This window comes from Vulpes vulpes, chromosome 1 (genome assembly GCF_048418805.1).
Source record: "Vulpes vulpes isolate BD-2025 chromosome 1, VulVul3, whole genome shotgun sequence".
Taxonomy (NCBI): domain Eukaryota; kingdom Metazoa; phylum Chordata; class Mammalia; order Carnivora; family Canidae; genus Vulpes; species Vulpes vulpes.
This window is the reverse complement of record NC_132780.1, coordinates 38,391,604-38,410,700: the sequence shown is the minus strand read 5'-3', so window position 1 is coordinate 38,410,700 and position 19,097 is coordinate 38,391,604. Positions and strand designations below refer to the sequence as shown.

At 38.3% G+C, this 19,097-nt stretch overlaps 1 protein-coding gene across 2 annotated transcripts in view; it reads left to right on the top strand.

Moving 5' to 3' along the window:
- CARNMT1 (carnosine N-methyltransferase 1) overlaps window positions 1-6,529 on the top strand; it is a 41,251-nt gene extending 34,722 nt beyond the window's left edge. For both annotated transcript variants that reach the window (XM_072762633.1, XM_026001544.2), the window contains exons 7-8: window positions 3,106-3,209; window positions 3,884-6,529. In XM_072762633.1, the coding sequence (XP_072618734.1) occupies window positions 3,106-3,209; window positions 3,884-3,985 (206 nt within the window). In that variant the 3' untranslated portion in view covers window positions 3,986-6,529. The remainder of the gene's footprint in view (window positions 1-3,105; window positions 3,210-3,883) is intronic.
- The last annotated feature ends 12,568 nt before the right edge of the window (window positions 6,530-19,097 follow it).

The following is a 19,097-nucleotide window of genomic DNA, read 5'->3' as shown; positions in this document are numbered from 1 at the left end:
CACCCAGAAGCCCACTTCCAGTGGTCTCATTAGAACAAAAGATGCTCCTGTCACCCAGGAAATTATGAGTTTCAGGATCCCTGTGTGAGGGGCCAGAGTCAGAGGCATAATATCTGAACAAAAGATGATGCTCCTAGTGTTCTTACCACTTAGGAAATTGCAAGGATTTCAGGAACTTTGTGCCAGAGACCAGTAGTATTTTTTCAATTATCTCACAAGTCCCAAAGGAGATTCTTATAAAGTATAATGAGTCCTGTCAAATTTTAAAGTATTTTAAAGCTGAATATTTTTTGAAACATGAGAGGTTTTGTATAAAAGGTAGATAAGTGACACATTATCTCACACTGAGACCTTGTTAGAGTTGTAAAAATAGAAAAAGGGTCTAAAACAATGACTGAATGGCCAGGAGGGAACCCTCCCTGTTCATCAGGGAACAACACAATGTAACAAGTTTTTCAGATGGGGTAGCTGGATAAGTTTTACAAAAAAACCCAATGAGAACAGGGCCGGTTGACCTGCAATAACCCTGGACAATGACTGGCTATGTGATGGACTTGGAATAATCCTGGAATAAGAGTGACTGTATGGGAAAGACAGAAGTTGAAGATTTATGTATAGGGACAAGTTGACCCTCATGTGACCAAGTAACCAAGATGCCTACCTTGGGCCCGTTCTAGTCCATGCTCAGGTAAAGACCAAAGTTTAATTTACTGGATAAAGTGAATGGGAAAGAAAATTTATCAGTCTGCTTGAAAAATGAGCCAGCAGTGACTGTCCTCCTACCCAACCTTTATTCCTGCACCCTCGATACATCCTTACTCAGCCTATTCAACTTTTTGCTGAGGTTTGAGTGCCAGCTCTTTTGTTTTGAACGTTGCACGCCATGTTTCTTTAAGTGGGCAGTTTCGTATAGCTACCACAAGCTTTTTCCTAGTTAATGTGTAAGGTATCTTTTCCTATATCTTAAATCTTTTCTGTATCTTTGTTTTAGATATGTCTTATCAACAGCATAGTTACATTTTGTTATCCAGTCTAACAATCACTGTCTCTTAACTGGAATTTTAGAGCCTTAAGGATATAAATGGTTTAAATTTACTTGTCCCAGATTTAGCAAGTGGGGCCCCCTTCTCCTGTGTCTGTCTGATATATCTCTGTCGTATTTGAACACCTCCTTTCTGGCATAACCAGGTGTACCAGGCTCTTCTTGTACTTTCTCTGCTAGGCCCTCAGATCAGCCATTTTTTCCCCAAGGGTTCCTGGTTCTTTTTAAATATAGAATGGTATTTAGAAATGTTAGATTAATTACACTTGTAGAAGTGAAATATGCACAGAGTATTTGTCAAAGTATCTGTAATAGACTATAAAAAATACACAACTGTAATACAGGTTATCTTTGGGTGGTAAAATTTACAGATGCTTAACTGTACATTCACTGCTATGCTGGGCATTATTGTGGACTCACAAGAAACTGAACATGTGATCCTTTACTCATGTAGCTTGTAATCTAGTTAAAAAAATGCATATTACATGAAAAATAATCAGGGAGCCATGCAAATGGTACATTTAATGAGTTTTTAAACTAGGGTATATTAAGAGGGTGAGCAATAGGGCTGGAAATTTGGATGGATTATATTAAAACTTGATTTCAGCAAGGTTTTGGAGCATGGCTAAAGCTTGAGTTAGAGAGTTGGAGCTTTCTAGGTGAAATACAACATGAGTAGAGGTACAGTATGACCGGACTATGTAAGAATCATTGGAGTTTTTATTTAGATATAATAAGACAATATTGCTGGAAGCTCTTAAAGTAATGGAGCAGGAGCATCATATACTTTAGAGCTCCTGGACAAACTGCTATGAGGCTCTGCATGTTTATAAAAAGGCTTCAAAGGCTTTGCGATGGTCTAACACAGCAGGTGCTCAATAAATGGTAGTTATCGTTGTTTTTACTAGTACTAATAAAACTAACAGGAAGTTAAGCTTGACAGAATAGTTTGATGGTAAGCTATTGTTGTCTTCTGAAAAGAGTACTAACATATATTCATAGCCATTTTTTTCTAGTAGTTTATGTTGGGTAAAAAAGAGGAAAGGAAGAAAAACGTTTTAACTCTTAGTATGTTCCACAGAGAGATTAGCCTTTTGGGAAGAAAAGCTGTCCTGTTGTTACTCTTATTTCCTGTGATTAGCACATTGTATGAGGGGTAGGGATGGTGAGTTAGGCCCCAGATCTATAGTTAACCCAATGAAAGGTAAAGAAAAGATTGTTTAGATTAGTACTGAAGCATAACTGTTGAATGATTGGGTTGCCTGGATGAGGCTGATGATGGAGGCAAAATGTGAGAGATTGAAAGATTGGAGACTTTGGTTTGAGTCAGATGGTAGGTAGTACCTTGGATATATGGAATGAAAGAACAGTAAAGGGGGAGTATCATTTTAAAAAGTTGTGATTGCTCTCGTTTACCTAATGCCTTCTATATGCTAGGTGTATTGGATGTTACCTCGGATTAAAGTCAAATTATATGGAGCAGAGCTAGTGACTTGTCCAATGGCACAGTTAGTAACTGTTAGCGCTGGGATATGAGCTGTGCACTTAAAAAGCGAGCTCTGGTGTCACCTCTTCCTTTCAGCAAGCCTTGCCTATAACTTCCACTATCCCTACACACTCTCTAGACCTAGGCTAGCTTGAGGGCCCTTGATAGCCAGTTTGTAGCTGCAGTTGTGCATTTATTTAAGGAATTATAATTACAGTATACCTTTGGAACTTAAAGACTTGACATCCTCTGATCCACTTGCTCCTTCAGTAACTTAAGAATTACAGGTGTAAGGCTCACGGTGTGGAGAATCACATTGCAATCCTGGTATACCAGAGGGTCTCAGCCCCCATAAGTGTAAGCCCAGCACTCGAATGTGGGGTGAAGTGCTGGGCTTACTGGGCCAGAGTTTCAGGGGTCTGGACACATGCCCTTGGCAGATGTAAAGGTTCTGCTCTTTTCCTTTTTATGTTTGTTTCATCTACGACACATCTTATAATTCAACTTGGAGTTCTAACACAGCAACTAGTGCAAGTTTATATTTAAATAATTCATTCATAATATCTTTAAACCGTAGGTCCTCTGCTGTACCACTTTGAAAATTTGGCAAATGAACTTTCCATAGAATTGAGCTATGAAGATATAAAAAATGTCGTTCTGCAGTATGGATTCCAGGTAGAGGTAAGGATGGAATGAAGTACTGCCACATTCTAACTTCCAGTGCTCTTAAACAGGAATAGTAATAATATGACAGTTCCTAGCTTCACCTCTTTGTTCTCATCCATAATGTAGAAATAATACTTAGCTTTTTGAATTATTAGGATTTGGCAGAATGTGTATGTAAATGGAAAACTCTAATCCCTGGTGTAATCAATCACCTTTCGGTACATGGTAGCTTACCAATATCACAAGATCAGCCCTTGCAGACTGATAGTTATAAGTAGACTGGTTTCTGGAAGAGTGGACGGAGGTGGGAGGGCAATGATATTGTCCACTGTATTCCTGCAGGTGTTTCTGTAGTGCTCATTTTTTTAATCATGTGATTATAAGGTTTTATGATATTTTGACTTGTGTTTATTTAGAACCATTTCATTCATTTGAAAAATAAACATATTTGTTTTTAAATATGAAGAGAAGCAATATATCAGAGTCATGTAGAGCTCTTATTAGTGATGTGACCATGAGCAATCTGTTCTTTGTAAAGTGGGATTACTAATAATGCCAATCTAAAGGGGATATTTGTATGTAATGAATGAACTAGTAAAAAGTATGTTTAAAATAGCATCTGTCACAGGTACTCAGTATTTGTGTTATCATGGTCATCATGATCATTATGATTATTGTTTGCATTCCAGGTGGAAAAAGAATCTGTCTTGTCAACATATACTGTGAATGATCTCTCCATGATGAAATACTACTATGAATGTGTCTTGTTTGTGGTCCGTAAACCACAGTAACGTTCTCAAGCAGTATCAGCCGGAAAAAAATTTTGATAAGAGCAAATGCTGAAATAAACAACTCAAAATCAACTATATCCCGATGACAGGACACAACCTCAAATCAGTGGTGCCTTCTTATTCCTAACAAAATTTAGAAATAGCATCTATTTTCTTAATATGTCTATCGCTTTTTCAGAAATATACTATGCCATGCATATTTGTACTACAAAAGTAAAAATGGAGGAAATGTCTTCAAGTATACTTTTTCCTTGAAGCCCAGAATTGTCTTTCAGTAGAAAAAACTAAACTTTATCTCCAGTGGTCTTCACGAAGCTGTCTATTGCAAGTCTGCCATACTAATGACTACTAGTATTGAAGTCCCCAAAAATATCTGTTTTGTGTGCATTGCACATGTTATTTTTAGAAGAGTTGGAGGATCCTCTCACATTCAGCATCTGGAATTGGGACTTTTGTTTGCTCTGGACCTAAGCAATCCATACATAAAATGTGTGTCTATCCTTTTATCATTCAAATTATTTTCTTTTCTAGCTCAGCTGAACTTAGAGAAGCATCAGACATTTCATTTTTATGAAATGCTAAATTTAATAAGATCACAGGCCAGTCAAATGCATTCAAGCATTCAAGTAACTGAAAAATTAGTCTTTGGGGTACACTAAACTGAACATTATTTGAAAGCATACTCATCATGAATCACTCTGAAATGTATGAGATCTCAACACTTTTAGGTGAGGCACAAAAGCCTTTATTCAAGGTACTGCTCGGAAAATGGGGAAATAAGAATAAGATCTGCCCATTTGAAATGTATGATTTTAAACTAGAAGTGAATACAGTCTGTCAGTGAATGTTTACAATAATGTCTTTAAATTACCTGGATCACAAAAGCAAGCACTTTTTTTTTCATTAACCTGTCATGATGGTATTAACCGTGGGGAAATTTTGAATATGAAATTCAGGGATGAATTACTGCCCATGGTCTGTGTCTTCAATATTGTAAGCAGCAGCCATTGATGTAATTTCAGATTAACACCAATTTTGTTCCCTGATAGCTGGAGTTAAAACAGTATATGCTGCTTTAAATTTCTACCTCTAGCAGATTTTTTTCTATTGGAGGGAGTTTTCCTTTGTATTTTTTTATGTTTATTATTTTGTTTCCAGTAGCTTGGAAAGCAGAGATGACTAATTTAATGTTTTAACCTTTTCTTGGGAAAAGGAAGTATTCTTGTTGGATATTTTCACAGGTGATTATGATGGCATTAAATGACCTCTGTGGCAATTTGAATTAATTATATAAACTTAATCTCAATAATGTGCTATGGGATTAATGTCCTGTTCTAATAGGAAAACTTACTTGTGAATCCTTAGGCCTTTTTTGTCAGTTATGTTGGGGGAGTCTGCGCAATTTGGCTTCTTACTAGTAGGAGCTTTGCTGTGTAAGGGAGCTCTTGTGGCCTTTGCTCCTGTTATGCAGTTAAAGGTCTCCATGAAGATTATCTGAATTGGCTACATTTGTAGTGTTTTGAGTTACAAAAACAAACAAAAATCTATTTCTTTTTTGTGTGTCCCCCACCCCCATAGTGTTCAGTTAGAATTCTCATTAACTCCCACGTGAACGAATTTGAAATTAATTGGGGGGGGAACCCAAAATTTGTTTTTAAGAAAAAAAGCTTAAAAGGATCCTAAGTATTGAAAAAAATTCATTGAAAGGAAAGGAATGCATGCTATTTTTGAGTCATGTAGAAAGGCTTTTTATTCACTGACTAGTATTCACTTTTTTACTTGTATCATAACAAATGATCTTGTTTTTCTCATAAAGGCAAAAATAAGTTGATAGCAGGGAGTTGGCTTTATTACTTAAAATTTTGGCTATCAGGTTTTATTCTTTAATAATGTTACTTATATTTCTAAACTATACCTTACATTTTAGTTAATACTGAAATTGGCCACTTAATTTGTTTTTAATTTCTCATATCATGACTACTGTTTTTCAAATGTTCTACACAAATTTGCATCACTTTTTTTCTCATTGCTTTTGTAGTTAATATATTCTGAACTTGAAAATTGTGGTATCAATCAATAATAGAAGTGTCACTGGAGGATTTTTTATATTATGTGTAGTCCTAGCTACTAAAGTATGTAAGCCTTAAAGTTTTTTGTTCTTTTTCCTTATATTAGCTCTATATACAAATGTTTTCATTCATTTTCATAAAGCAGGAGGAGATAGGTCATTGTTCTTGCTTCTGCTTCCCCCCAACCCCCACCCCCGCCATTTTCCATATTCTGAAGCGGTGCAGGTTAGGGTATTTTAATCAAGTGAGCAAGATGGGAAATGTAAAATATAAAGAGAAGCTGTCTAAATCACAGTATAAAATTATGAAGTTTGGGAACTGTAAAATGTACTGTATTTATATGTAATTCTCATTCTAAAAGTTGCCACAAAGGCTGAATTGGAAGCTTCATGTCTGCATGAAATTTCCTATATTTTTAATGTGTATGATGGACTTAATTTTTCTTGAATATTAAAGTCTGCCAATTGCTATGAAACAGTATTTGCTTGGTTGTTTCCATCTAAGTAGTAGTAACAGTGGATGTGGGAATTTTATTTTATTTTTTATTTTTTTAAAGATTTTATTTATTTATTCATAGAGACGCACAGAGAGAGAGAGAGAGAGGCAGAGATACATGCAAAGTGAGAAGCAGGCTTCATGCAGGGAGCCCAACATGGGAATCCCTGGTCCCGAGGATCACACCCCAGGCTGCAGGCGGCGCCAAACCGCTGCGCCACTGGGGCTGCCCGGATGTGGGGATTTTAATTCATTGAACACATACTTTTAAATCCTTACACGAGCCTATTCTTATATGCTTCTAGAAAGTCAATAATAAGAGTACTTGGTCTTTGAGTATGTCAGGTCTTACACTAATTAATCTTGATCTTTGGTTTCGTCAAATAATAGAAAAATAATAGGAAATAAAAGGAAACCAGTACAAGAGAGCTCCAGGACCAGCCATTAGTAGCACAAACTACTGGACTTGCTACTTAGATACTCTGGGTTTGTTTTCCTGAACTATTGTTTGTGATCTCAGGCAAGATGGTTCTAAGTGTGTTTCCTCATCTGTAAGAGGATTGATACCACCTGTTTCAAAGGGTTTTATGAGGTCATGTGCTATTATGTGCAATATTATGTGAAAGCACCTGAGTAGACAATGTAATTTCCATCTATGTGACTGCTGTATAGTGATTAAAAAAAAAAAACGATAAAGATTAGTAACAGGACCTTAGTTTTAATGTTATGGTTAAAAAAAAAAAAATTCAGTGGAATCCTGGGGGGAAAAATCAAAGATGACAAGTATGTATGGATGGATTCTTGCATATTTAAAGTTTGGTGGGAATTGTAAAGAAATGAAATAGTAGGTAGTGGGAGAGAAGGCACAAGCAAAACTTAATGGAGGGGCCACTCACTTTTAGAAACATGCTAGCATCTGCCTCTTACATGTTTGATTATTTCTCTTCTATAGATACATAGAAGTAGAATCATTCAGCCAGTGTGTGTGTGCATTTTCATTCAAGTTGCCTTTCAAAAAAATGAACAATTTACACGCCACACTGTTTTGGAGTAACTCTGCATCTATTCTCTGGCCAATACTGGATGTTGCTAAACTTGTCATTTCTGTCCATATAATAGGAAAAAGTATCTAATTTTAATATTCATTTCCTTATTAGGTTGAGCAATTTATGTAAGTGTAATGCTCAGAAAGAGGTATCTTTAGTCTGCCAGTCAGTAGGTTTTCAGCTGGCATACCAGACAGGTCATTGGCAACAATCCAAAGTTGGTAAAAATGTATGATACTGAACAACTGCAGCCCCTTGGGCCCTACTAGGTTTCAACTTAAAGAACCAGGGATCTAGGCCCAGGAACTCAGAGAATGTGAGTCCAGAGCCCCCATTAAACCAGCGGCTTTGCTATAGGTGGTAAACTGGGGCATGAAGTTTACCCCTAAAGGAATAGCTGCCATTTTCTCATAGCACCAAAAAGCTGCCTAGGACCAGGCCAGCTACATTCCTGAATATGCTATTTGACTTGGAAGGCTTGTTGGGTCCTTGTTGCTGCTTTAGTCATCAAGTTCAAACTGACCCGCCTCCAAAGGAGAATGTCAAACCAAAGAGGCATTCAGTCTCAAAAGCACAGTCACAGATTAATAGTTTCCCTGTTTTCTACAAAGGTGTCTTTGGTGATTGTCAGGCAGTTGATCCTACTGTCAAGTACCTGGCTGTGGCCTGTGAGAATTTAGGCAGCCAGCCATTAAGTCTTTGAAGCTGTGGTTTCTCCCTCCTGGAGTTCAATACCATTTCTGCTGGCCTGCCCAGGAAGGGACAGTCCATGCAGTAGTCCTTGAATGTGACTTACTGGAAGGAAAAGTGCAGGCAAATAATACGTCAGATCCATTGTACATGTTTTGAATTGACCCAAAGCGCCTCAGTGAGAGGTTATTTTTGAGGTGTCTGACTCCTTGGTAAAAAAAATAAAAACTGATTTTTTTTTTTCCCCAGGTCTGAACATAGGTAATTACAAAGGCTTTACCTGGCCGGCTCATGGAACAAAGCTGGCCTCCCTGTACCAGACCTGCTGCATAGCTAAGGTGCTGCAGTCTCTAGTGGGACTTATAATCAAGGGCTCAGGCTCTTGGTCATAGCTTCGGTCCTAGCCCTGTGCCTCCATTCAGAGCCGCTTTATCAGAGGCTCTGGGGGAAGCCTTCCTCAGGCGCCTCTGCTGAGACCTGCTTAGAGGAAGGAGAGGGGTTAGCATGAAGGCACATTTCTGCACCTTGACTTGGTGCTTTTCCCATGCAGGCCCTCCTCCTCTTTCACCCCATCCCCTCAGGTCTACAAGCCTGCAGGAGTTTTTCTGGAAATTCACCACGATGTCTGCAGATCCACCTGCCCCTTGACTGGGGTGGTGGTCTGTGGTCCGTAGGAGACAGTGGAGCAGGGAGGAACCTATGGTTTGTCCAGTAGAGCCTCTTGCTTTTACTATTGAAGTGATTAGAGGTTGCACCTGTTATTTTCATTTTGGCTCCTTGTATCAACCTGCTATCCCAACACTTGGCAAATCAGCTCTCCTGGCTCAGGTGAGCCCCTAAAAATTTCTGCTTCCTTCCCACTGTGAGCGCTGTCCAAAACTATCAGTTGAATTCTTGTCTTTTTCCTCTATAGGATCATAGACCAAGAAGTTTAACAAGTACATCAGGAGCTACACCACAGCCGCAACAGACCAAGTGACCCCAGCTGGGAGGCAGGGCAGGCTGGTCCGTGGAGACAGTGGGAGGAAGTGGTAGGAAGCTAACCCAATTTTCTCCATTGACCTCTGGCTCCTGAGTTTATGTGCCCGAGCACTGCTGCCACTTCCTCCCCGTGCTTGCAGCATCCAGTGAGTGCCCAGCCCCCAGGGCCCTTTACTTTCTGCTCATGCACATGCCATTGTGCTCTCCGGCCCACAGTCTTCTAGCTTTGGCCACTCTGGCACCCAGAGCCCCAACTTCACTGCCAGCCATGTTCAGTGGTGGCAAGACTGTGCACTAATAGGCAAGGCTTTTTCCTCACTTTCCAGTGGCAAACTACACTCACTTCTACCAAGTGGACTTCTATTTTCAGATCACCCAAAGCTCTATATTGAATAGCAGACTCCTCATTGCTGACATTAATCTCAGTTGAGGACTCTCCTTAGCAACCATAGCCTTATTGCCTACTGGCTGAGGTCACAGGGCTTGCTGCTGTATGGTGATAGCATCCCTATCTCTTCTTGCCAAGAAGAGTGAGCAAATTTAAGTGCATTTGAGGGACTTAGCTCAAACCCACCTCTAGCTGTTCAACATTAACAGGATGCAGGGGAATCCTTGCTGTACTGCCATATTTATCATAGGCAAGAGCGTTTGCTGCTGTATTCCAGGACTCACATTCCTGAACTGGCCTGGCCTGTAGGACCCTTGTCCTTCCGAATCCAGAATGCCAAGTCTGTCAGCATCCCAGGCTTGTCAACAAAACTGTTGAGTCTGGGGTTTGGTTTTACCCTGTTGACAACTGAAGAGTTAGCCTATTAGTTTTGTGTGTGCTGACAGAAGACAGAAGTTACACAAAAGTAGAGTTCTTATGTACCCTTCACTTGGCTTTTGCTCCAAAAATAACATTTCATACACCCTAAGACAGTAATCAAAACCATGAAATGGACATTGGAACTATTCTGTTACTGAACTATAGACCTTGTTTGAAGTGTGCCAGTTTTTGCATGCACTTTTTTAAAAATCCTTTTAAACTTTATCTCTAAAATGGACTTATTGACAATATATACCTAAGTCTTGCCTTTTTATTCATTCTGCTCTTTTTTTGGTATCTTGTAACTGGGTATTTTAAGCCATTTACATGTTAAAATAATTACTGACATAGGTGAATTTAAACCTACCATTTTGCTAGGTTTCTACTTGGTTCCATTTCTCCTTTTTTCCTCTTTTCTCACCTATTTTTGAACTATTTTCTTGATTTCATTGCCACTACTGGCTTATTAGTTATAGCTCTTTACAAACAAAAAAAAGTTTCAATGGTTTCCCTACGGCTTCCAATATATTGTTAGCTTGTCACAGTCTACCTTCAAAGTATTTTACCACTATTTAGCTGTAAGAATTCAACTTCTTACAATATACTTCCAATTCCTTTCTCACATCATTCATGCTACTGTCACACATTTTAATATGCATAATAAACCCCAGAAAACATTGTTACTATTTTTGCTATAACTGAATTCTTTTAAAGCAATAAATATATTTTTTGTTTTTTAACAACTTTTTTTTTTTTTTTTTTTTTTAATTTATGATAGTCACAGAGAGAGAGAGAGAGGCAGAGACACAGGCAGAGGGAGAAGCAGGCTCCATGCACCGGGAGCCCGATGTGGGATTCGATCCCGGGTCTCCAGGATCGCGCCCTGGGCCAAAGGCAGGCGCCAAACCGCTGCGCCACCCAGGGATCCCTGTTTTTTATAGTTTCTTGTGTGTGGTGTTTCTAAAATATCTCCACAAATTTCTCCCTTTGCTATAGTTTCATTCTTCTCCCTCTCAAGGTGTGGGCGGTAGAGACTCACTTCTAATGCATAGATGGAGGTAGAAACGTGTGATTTACACCAGCCCCCATCAGCAGCAGCTATACTGTATGTAATACTTTAAGCCAGGAGGACTTCCAGCCTCCTGATCTGCTCCAAGTCTTTCTCTTGAGCACCCAGTGGAAAGCCATGAGAAAAACCAAATCTTGTGAGTGCAAACATCCCCTGTGTCTGAGACTTCCACTATTCCAAACTGATATGGTAACCCACAATTGCCAAGAATGTAAAATTTTTTGCAGGTCATAAAAGTCATTGTACCTTCCATTTTTCTCTCAGGTCACTTAAATTAAGAGAGACAAAAAAGACATGTCATGAGGGCATTCACCTAACTCTGGAGAATCCCATGTGATGAAGAAACAGTTATACGTGTACAATGAGCTTGGAAGTGGGTCCCCCCAGCTCCAGGCAAGCCCGCTGATGAAGCCCCAGCCAACATCTTGACCGCAACCACATGAGCAACCCTAGTCAGACCCTTTAAGTCTGAGCTGATGTTGAATTCCTGACCCACAGACAGAAAATGGGTCAGGTTTGTTCATTTAAGCCACTGAGTTTTGGTGTAATTTATGACAAAACACTTCTCATTTCTTTGTGTGCATCCAAGTTTCCATCTGGTAGCAAGCCTGCACCTTAAGAACTTCCCTTAACATTTCTCGTATCTGGTCTGCTAGCAATGCATTCTCTTAGATTTTGTCTGACAAATCCTTTATCTTAAATTTTATTTTGTAAAAGACTTGCTGAATACAAAATTCTGGGTTGACTTTTATTCATTAAAGATGTCACCATTATTTAGATGAGTACTCTGCTATAATCCTTACTTTTGTCTCTATGAATGTTTTTCTTTTTAAACTGGGTGCTTTCAAGTAGTCCCTCTTCAGTCTTCAGTAGTTTGACTATGACATGTCTACGCATGTATTTGGTTATCCTTTTTGCTGTAACTGTGGCTGATGTTATTACTTCAGAAAAATCTTATCTCTTCAAATATTCCTTCTGCCCTATTCTATCTTTCTAGGACTTCTATTGAATGTACATTAGATGGCTTGTTATTGTCCATGATTCCTGGATGCTCTGTTTGGAGGTTGCTTTTTATTTATTTTACTATTTTAATTTTCCTGTTTCCTCATCTTCAAGTTCCTTGAATCATTCCTCATCTGGGTTCATTCTAATAATGAGCTGGTTAAGAATTTTCATCTGTTATGCTTTTTAATTTCAAGCATTTCCATTTATCTTTATAATTTAATTTCCAACTCTCTGCTGAAATTCCCTGTGCATCAATGCATGTTGCTCAACTTTTCCACCATATCCTTTAATATATTACAGGAATTTGATTGATAAAGATTGATAATCCCAATATCCTGTTCACTGGAGTCTACTTCTGTTAATTGCTTCATCTCTTGATGTTTTTGTTTGCTTTCTCCTATTGCTTTTTCCCTGAGTCTTGAAGTATTGAATTCTATCTGTTGTGTAGAAAAACAACAAGCAAACAGAGATAAACAGTATTTAGGCGTGGGTATAAATATATGCCTGGGATGCTGAGTCATCTTGCAAGAAATTGAGCTGGGGGACACCTGGGTGGCTCAGCGGTTGAGTGTCTGCCTTCAGCTCAGGCATGATTCTGGGATCCTGGGACAGAGTCCCAGGATCAAGTCCTGCACTGGGCTCCCTGCAGGGTGCGTGCTTCTCCTTCTGCCTATATCTTGCCTCTCCCTCTGTCTCTCATGAATAAATAAATCTTTTTTTAAAAAATAAACTGTACAGTATGTAAGATGGGAAAATATTTTTAAAAGTTGAGTTGGGCTTGCATTTTATCTACAGTGCATCATGGGCTTCAACTTCTGCTAGCAGTAACTTGTTACCTTGTGCTTAGAGTAGAGGACACAATGTCAGAGGGTTTTTCACAGCATTGTTGCACACTCTCCAGCATTCAGCTGTGTCTGCGTGCCTGTGCCACAGAGGCGTTCTTGCTACACGCTCCTACCTCTGCCCCAAGGGTAGACTACTCTGTTCCTTGTGAGTCGGTGCTAGGTTCATGATAGAGAAAATGGGAATTCATGTTTTCTTAGTGTAGCTTCTGTCTTAGGCAGGCTCTGTCACCCAGGCCTCATAGTGGGGTTTTCTCAGCATTCCCTATGTATTTGTGGTTGGTTTTAAGTAGGAATTTCCTTTTGCTTCTACTTTTCCTCCAAGGATCTTTGCCCTTGTCCTGGGAATAAGGTTTTCCTACCCCTCCCCTGAGGCAGAGGAGTTTTGCTTCCACTCCTTCCCACAAAGAAAGAATGTCTGTCCCTTCCAGTCTCCTGCTCTACCTCGTCTTTGTCTTGAACAATAGAAGGCTATGAAAAAAATCTTATGAATGTAAACATCCTTTGTGTAAGAGACCCAACTATTCCAAACTGAGATGCTAATCCACAATTGCCAAGAAAGAAAATTTTTTGCAGATTTCTTAGCTTATAAAAAAATAGCCACTTTGGGGATCCCTGGGTGGCTCAGTGGCTTAGTGCCGCCTTCGGCCCAGTGAGTGATCCTGGAGTCCCAGGGTTGAGTCCCATGTCAGGCTCCCTGCATGGAGCCTGCTTCTCCCTCTGCCTGTGTCTCTGCCTCTCTCTCTGTCTCTCGTGAATAAATAAAATCTTTTTTTTTTAATTATTTTTTTTTATTGGAGTTCAGTTTGCCAACATATAGCATAACACCCAGTGCTCATCCCATCAAGTGCCCCCCTCAGTACCCATCACCAAATAAAATCTTAAAAAAAAAAAAAAAAAAAAGCCACTTTGAACACAGAACTCCTACATCAAAATCAAAGGACAATTTATAACTTATAGCAATAACATTAGCCAGAGTATTAATTTTGTACAGTACCCTGAGACCCAAATCTCACAAAATGACACAAGAGAACGCTAGGTGATACCTGCACAAGCACTGAGTTGCATTACAGGAGAACTTGGAGCTTAGGAAGCCTTACTCTTTTATGATGGGCACATAGTAAGTGTGACTGACTTTTTGCCCTAGAAGAAGATACTATGCTAGATAGTAAATAAACCTACCCTTTGTTCCAGAAGGAGACACTGTCTCTATATTCCAGGCCTGTTGGCTGTACCCATATCCTTGAAAAGATAATCTAGAATAAAGTGACCCAGTACCTCTGCTTGCAAAATATGCTGAAATGCAGAAACTTGTAACCCACACAAAATACCAGTGTCACGAGATAATGAGATGGCCCAAAGATGTGTCCCATATGCCCTCTACCCATGTTTCCTAATATCCCACCCCACTGATTTGTGATAACATTCTTGTCCCAGGACCATTTTATGCAATACCAAAAGAATGCACATACAAATGTGTATATGTACTTGTATATAACACATTATTATATATCCTCTCTGCTCTTTCATGTTTTTGGCTTATATATACTATTGTGAACCTTACTTTTTGACTTAATGTTTTGCCAACTGTTCTATATCCATACACATAAATTCCTTTAATAAAATCTGTATGTCTCCATGTATAATACACACACAATGCTAACAAGTAATGCTGAGGTTTTTTTACAACCTTTTGCTATTCAGCATTACATTACAGTGAATAGTCCAGCACATTCTCAGTAGACACACTGACACATCTGTGTAATTTCTGAAGGTGAGCAGTGCATTTTAAAATTTTCATAGATGTTGTCAGATAGCTCTCTTAAAAGGTTACATTTTAAAACAAGGAGAGTGTCTGTTTCTCAATATCTTCACCAACACAGTCTATTAAACATTTTCATGATGGCCAAGGTGATGTTGGAAATTGCATTGAAATCTTTTGCAACTTACAATGTCTTTGTTTTTTTTGTTTTGTTTTGTTTGTCTGTTTTGCTCTTTATTATCATGGGCCGCCTGGGAAGGAAGAAACAGTGTGGAAAAACACAGAATAGGTCAGTATCTTAGCCTCACTATTCAGCGTGGTCTTCACTTTTTCATTCACCCCACAAACATTTATTGGGAATTTGCACTGTATCAAGAACAAGGCTTGATCTTGGGGATTCAAAGGTCAGAAGTTATTGTTTCTCCCCCCCAGAGCTTACGCAGCAGAGGAAAGGTGTCAAACAAGTCATTACCTCATTGTAAGAACTGAGATCACCATTATAAAGTTATAAAGGACAGGTGCAGGGTACTCTCAGCAGTAGGGAGGTGCTGACTTAGAGAAGAATGCCTTAAAGAAATGGTATTTGAGCTGAGACCTGAAGGAAGAACAGAACTTACCAAACACATGTACGGATATAATTAAAGATCTCTACTTCATTTTTAACTGTTCCTGCTATACCCTAATTTACTTGTACCCTAATTAGTACAAAGAGGAAAACTGGCATTTTTCCAGTCTGGAATAAAATTTATACATTTTTCTTTATACTGGCTGAATTCTTATAGAATAACATCAGGTATGTCATAGTCAGTGGTTTGAATATTACAAGGTTGATGAATTGTTTGTCTTATACATTGATGCTAGCTACATATTAATAGATATGAATGTGTGTATATATATATATATATATATATATATATATATATATATGAATAAGTACAATTTCCCATAAGAAACAAGGAAACAGGCATATCTCAAAGTTAAAAGTTATATAACCTTGAAGTCAAAGTAAAATCTTACAGGTAGGCATTGTCTGCTTCCAGTCAAGATGGAATAATGGACCACATTTACTCTCTCACCTAAAACAACCAAAAACCTGGGCACAATGTGTAAAATAACTGCCAACAAAGGAGACTGATAAATGAGAGATAGAAACAAGGTGAGCCCTACTCTCTCTCACTTTGAGTCTCCAGGATATGGCACTGGGTGGGGACACCTACACAAAGCCTGGCATTGTGCCTGAACTGAGGACAGGGAGTTGTTGACAGTCCAGGAAAACCAAGGCAGCTAGAGTCTGCAGGACAGAGTAACTGAGAGGAGGAAACCACACACAGAGCACTCTGGAGATCAGAGCAGAGCACCCTCCTCCTCTGGCCAAGAATACTGACCTACAGAGTACTGATCAGTGCATGTGGTTGAGGGAACTACCCAAGGGTAGAAGAAGAAGCACCAACAAGCAAAACTTATAATACCTGGTATCCAATAAAAAATTACCATGTATGCAGACACAGAACAAAATAACACCTATAGAGAGGAGAAAGAATGATCAATGGAAACCAACCCAGAACTGATACAGATGTTAGACTTAGCAGAGAAGGACATTAAAACAGAGAGCATAACTGTTCCATGTGTTCAAAAAGTTATACAGAGATGTATTATAGACCAACCTTGAACTTCTGAAGATAAGTCTGGGATGAAAAATACAGTGTATGAGATTAACAGCAGAAAAGGCATGAGAGAAGAAAAGTAAATCATAGCAGTAGAAATTAGCCAAAACACTAAGAGAAAAAAGGCCACATTGACTTTCTTGGTGTCCCAAGTTCAAGTCAGACATGCTCTTGCTTTAGCACATTTGCACTTCTTACTACCTTCACCTATAACCACTCACCATTAAAATTCAACTCACCCCTAATTTTCCTCAGGTCGCTGCTCAAAAGTCTTATCTGAGAGACCCTTCTTGACCACCTAATATAACCTCTGCCAACCTTATTCTGCTTTGTTGTTTCTCAGCACTTGACAGATGTACTTTTTTTACTGTCTGTTTCTCTCAATATAAGCTTCAGTGGGGGAAACATGAGACAGGGATTTTTGTTTTGTTTATTGTTGCAACTCTTTGAGTTTTCCCTGGTCCTTAGCATATGCTATATTTCAAAGAATAAATTAATGAGTGAGGTTGTGAAGGGGTACAGTTCTATTCCCGATAGGAGTACCTGGTTAGATGAATGATGGGATATAGGAGACACAAGAATGGACTATGAGATGCTTGTGAAACATCCAAGCGAAAATGATGAATAGTCATTTGTTCAACAAATATGTACCGAGCACCTGATCCATGCTGGGCACTGTTCTAGGTGCTTGAGTGAAAAAACAAATAACCTTACCCTCAAGGAGCTTACTTTCTAGAGAAGGACACAATAATAATAATAAATAAGTGAATCATGTAACAGATCGGAAGGTGATATGTGCTCCAGAAAAAAAAAAAAAAAAAAAATCAGGCAAAGGTAATCTCAAGAGTCCTGGGCAATGCTGAGTGAGTTGCGACTCACTGAGAAGTTGACAGCAGTCTGATCCTCTGGGGTGAGGTTCATCAGCAAGCTAGCAATATTTGCCAAGGAGTTCTGAGGATTAAATGAGATATGTAAAAGGTCTGGCAAATACATAGTCGCTAAAAAAAAAAAAAAAAAAAAGTTTAAAACCACTTCCCCACCCAAACTGCTGTAGGGCTTTAATCAGTCTGAAACAGGCAAATTTTAAGATAAGCAGAATGTTTCTGAGTGTGCATCCAAGAGAAAAATTTCCTCTTTGTTGCTTTGCTGTTACTAGTGAGTTCTGAGTCATTATCCATGAGAAGTACTGGGGAAAGAAATCAGAGAGCTGTTTAAACAAAATTATAGGATAGGGAGAAGATCCTATTGGACTAATATGAAAATGTACCTGGACGGGGTGAGGATGGGAGTGAAGGGCTGCAGGATTTCTGCTTGAAATGGTACTTTAAGTGTTAACTTTAAACTGTGAAACATTAAAGATGTATATATCGTGATCCTTAGAGCAACAACTGAAAATTCATGCAAAGTGGTATTTAATAGATTAAAATTAAATTCAAAATGATACTAAATTAATCCAAAAGAGATCTAGAAAGAAGGTTTAGAGTCAAGAAAGGGTAGAGACAGCAAGTAAAGAGTAAAAGAATAGACCAAAATCCAGTCATATCTATAATTTATATCAAGTGCTAAAGCACTAAACATTCTAATTAAAATACAGAAATGGTCAGAATGTCAGGAAAACATGATCCAACTATACATGATGTCTGACTCCAAGAGAAACATTAAATATAAAGACAGATAAAGTAAATGGATGGGAAAAAAGATGTACTATGCAAATGGTAAGCCAAAGGGGGCTGAAGCTGTGATGATATCAAACATAGATGACTTCAAAATAAAGAACATTACCAGAGATAAAGAGGAATGTTTCAAAAGAACAAAGGGCTAATACATAATAGACATAACAATTGTAATATAGGTGTACCTAATAAAGGTGCTTCAAAATACACCAAAACTGACAGAACTAAAAGGAGAAACAAAAATTGACTGTCGTTGTTGGATATTTTAACACCTATTTCTTAGCAATTCATAGAACATTTAGGCAAAAAACAACAAAACAAAACAACCCAAATCTGTAAAGACATGTAATATGTGAGAAACACAACCAACCACCTTGACCTAAGTGACACTGAGAGAGCACTCTGCTGAATACTCGCAGGATATTATGTTCTTTCCAAGAACACATATTCCATGTTCCATGATAATTCATATGCTGGATCATAAAGTAAATCACAACAAATGTAAAAGGATTAAAATCACATACAAAATGAATTAAATGGAAAGGAATTAAACTAGAAATCAAAAGAAAGATATCTAGGAAAACCTCCAATACTTGGAAGGTCAACACAAATAGTCCAGAGGTAAAAAAATAAATTAGGGAATGTAATGTACAAGCATAGGGAATATAGTCAATAATTCTGTACTAACTTCATATGGTGACAGATGGTAACTGCAATTATCACGAGGACCATTTCGTAATGTATAAAAATATTGAATCACTATGACATACACCTGAAAATAGGATACAACATGTCAATTACACTTCAATTAAACCAAAAATCATGAACGAGTATGCTTGCAGCACACTATTCCTCACTGCAAAAATCTGAAAAATCTCAAATGTTTATCAATAGAATGGATTCATATGATGGTATACCATACTCAGTATAAATTAATGAAATACGATTATATGCACAAAAATATAAAATAAGGAAAACAGTAAAGCAAGCAGCTCAATATTTTAAGTG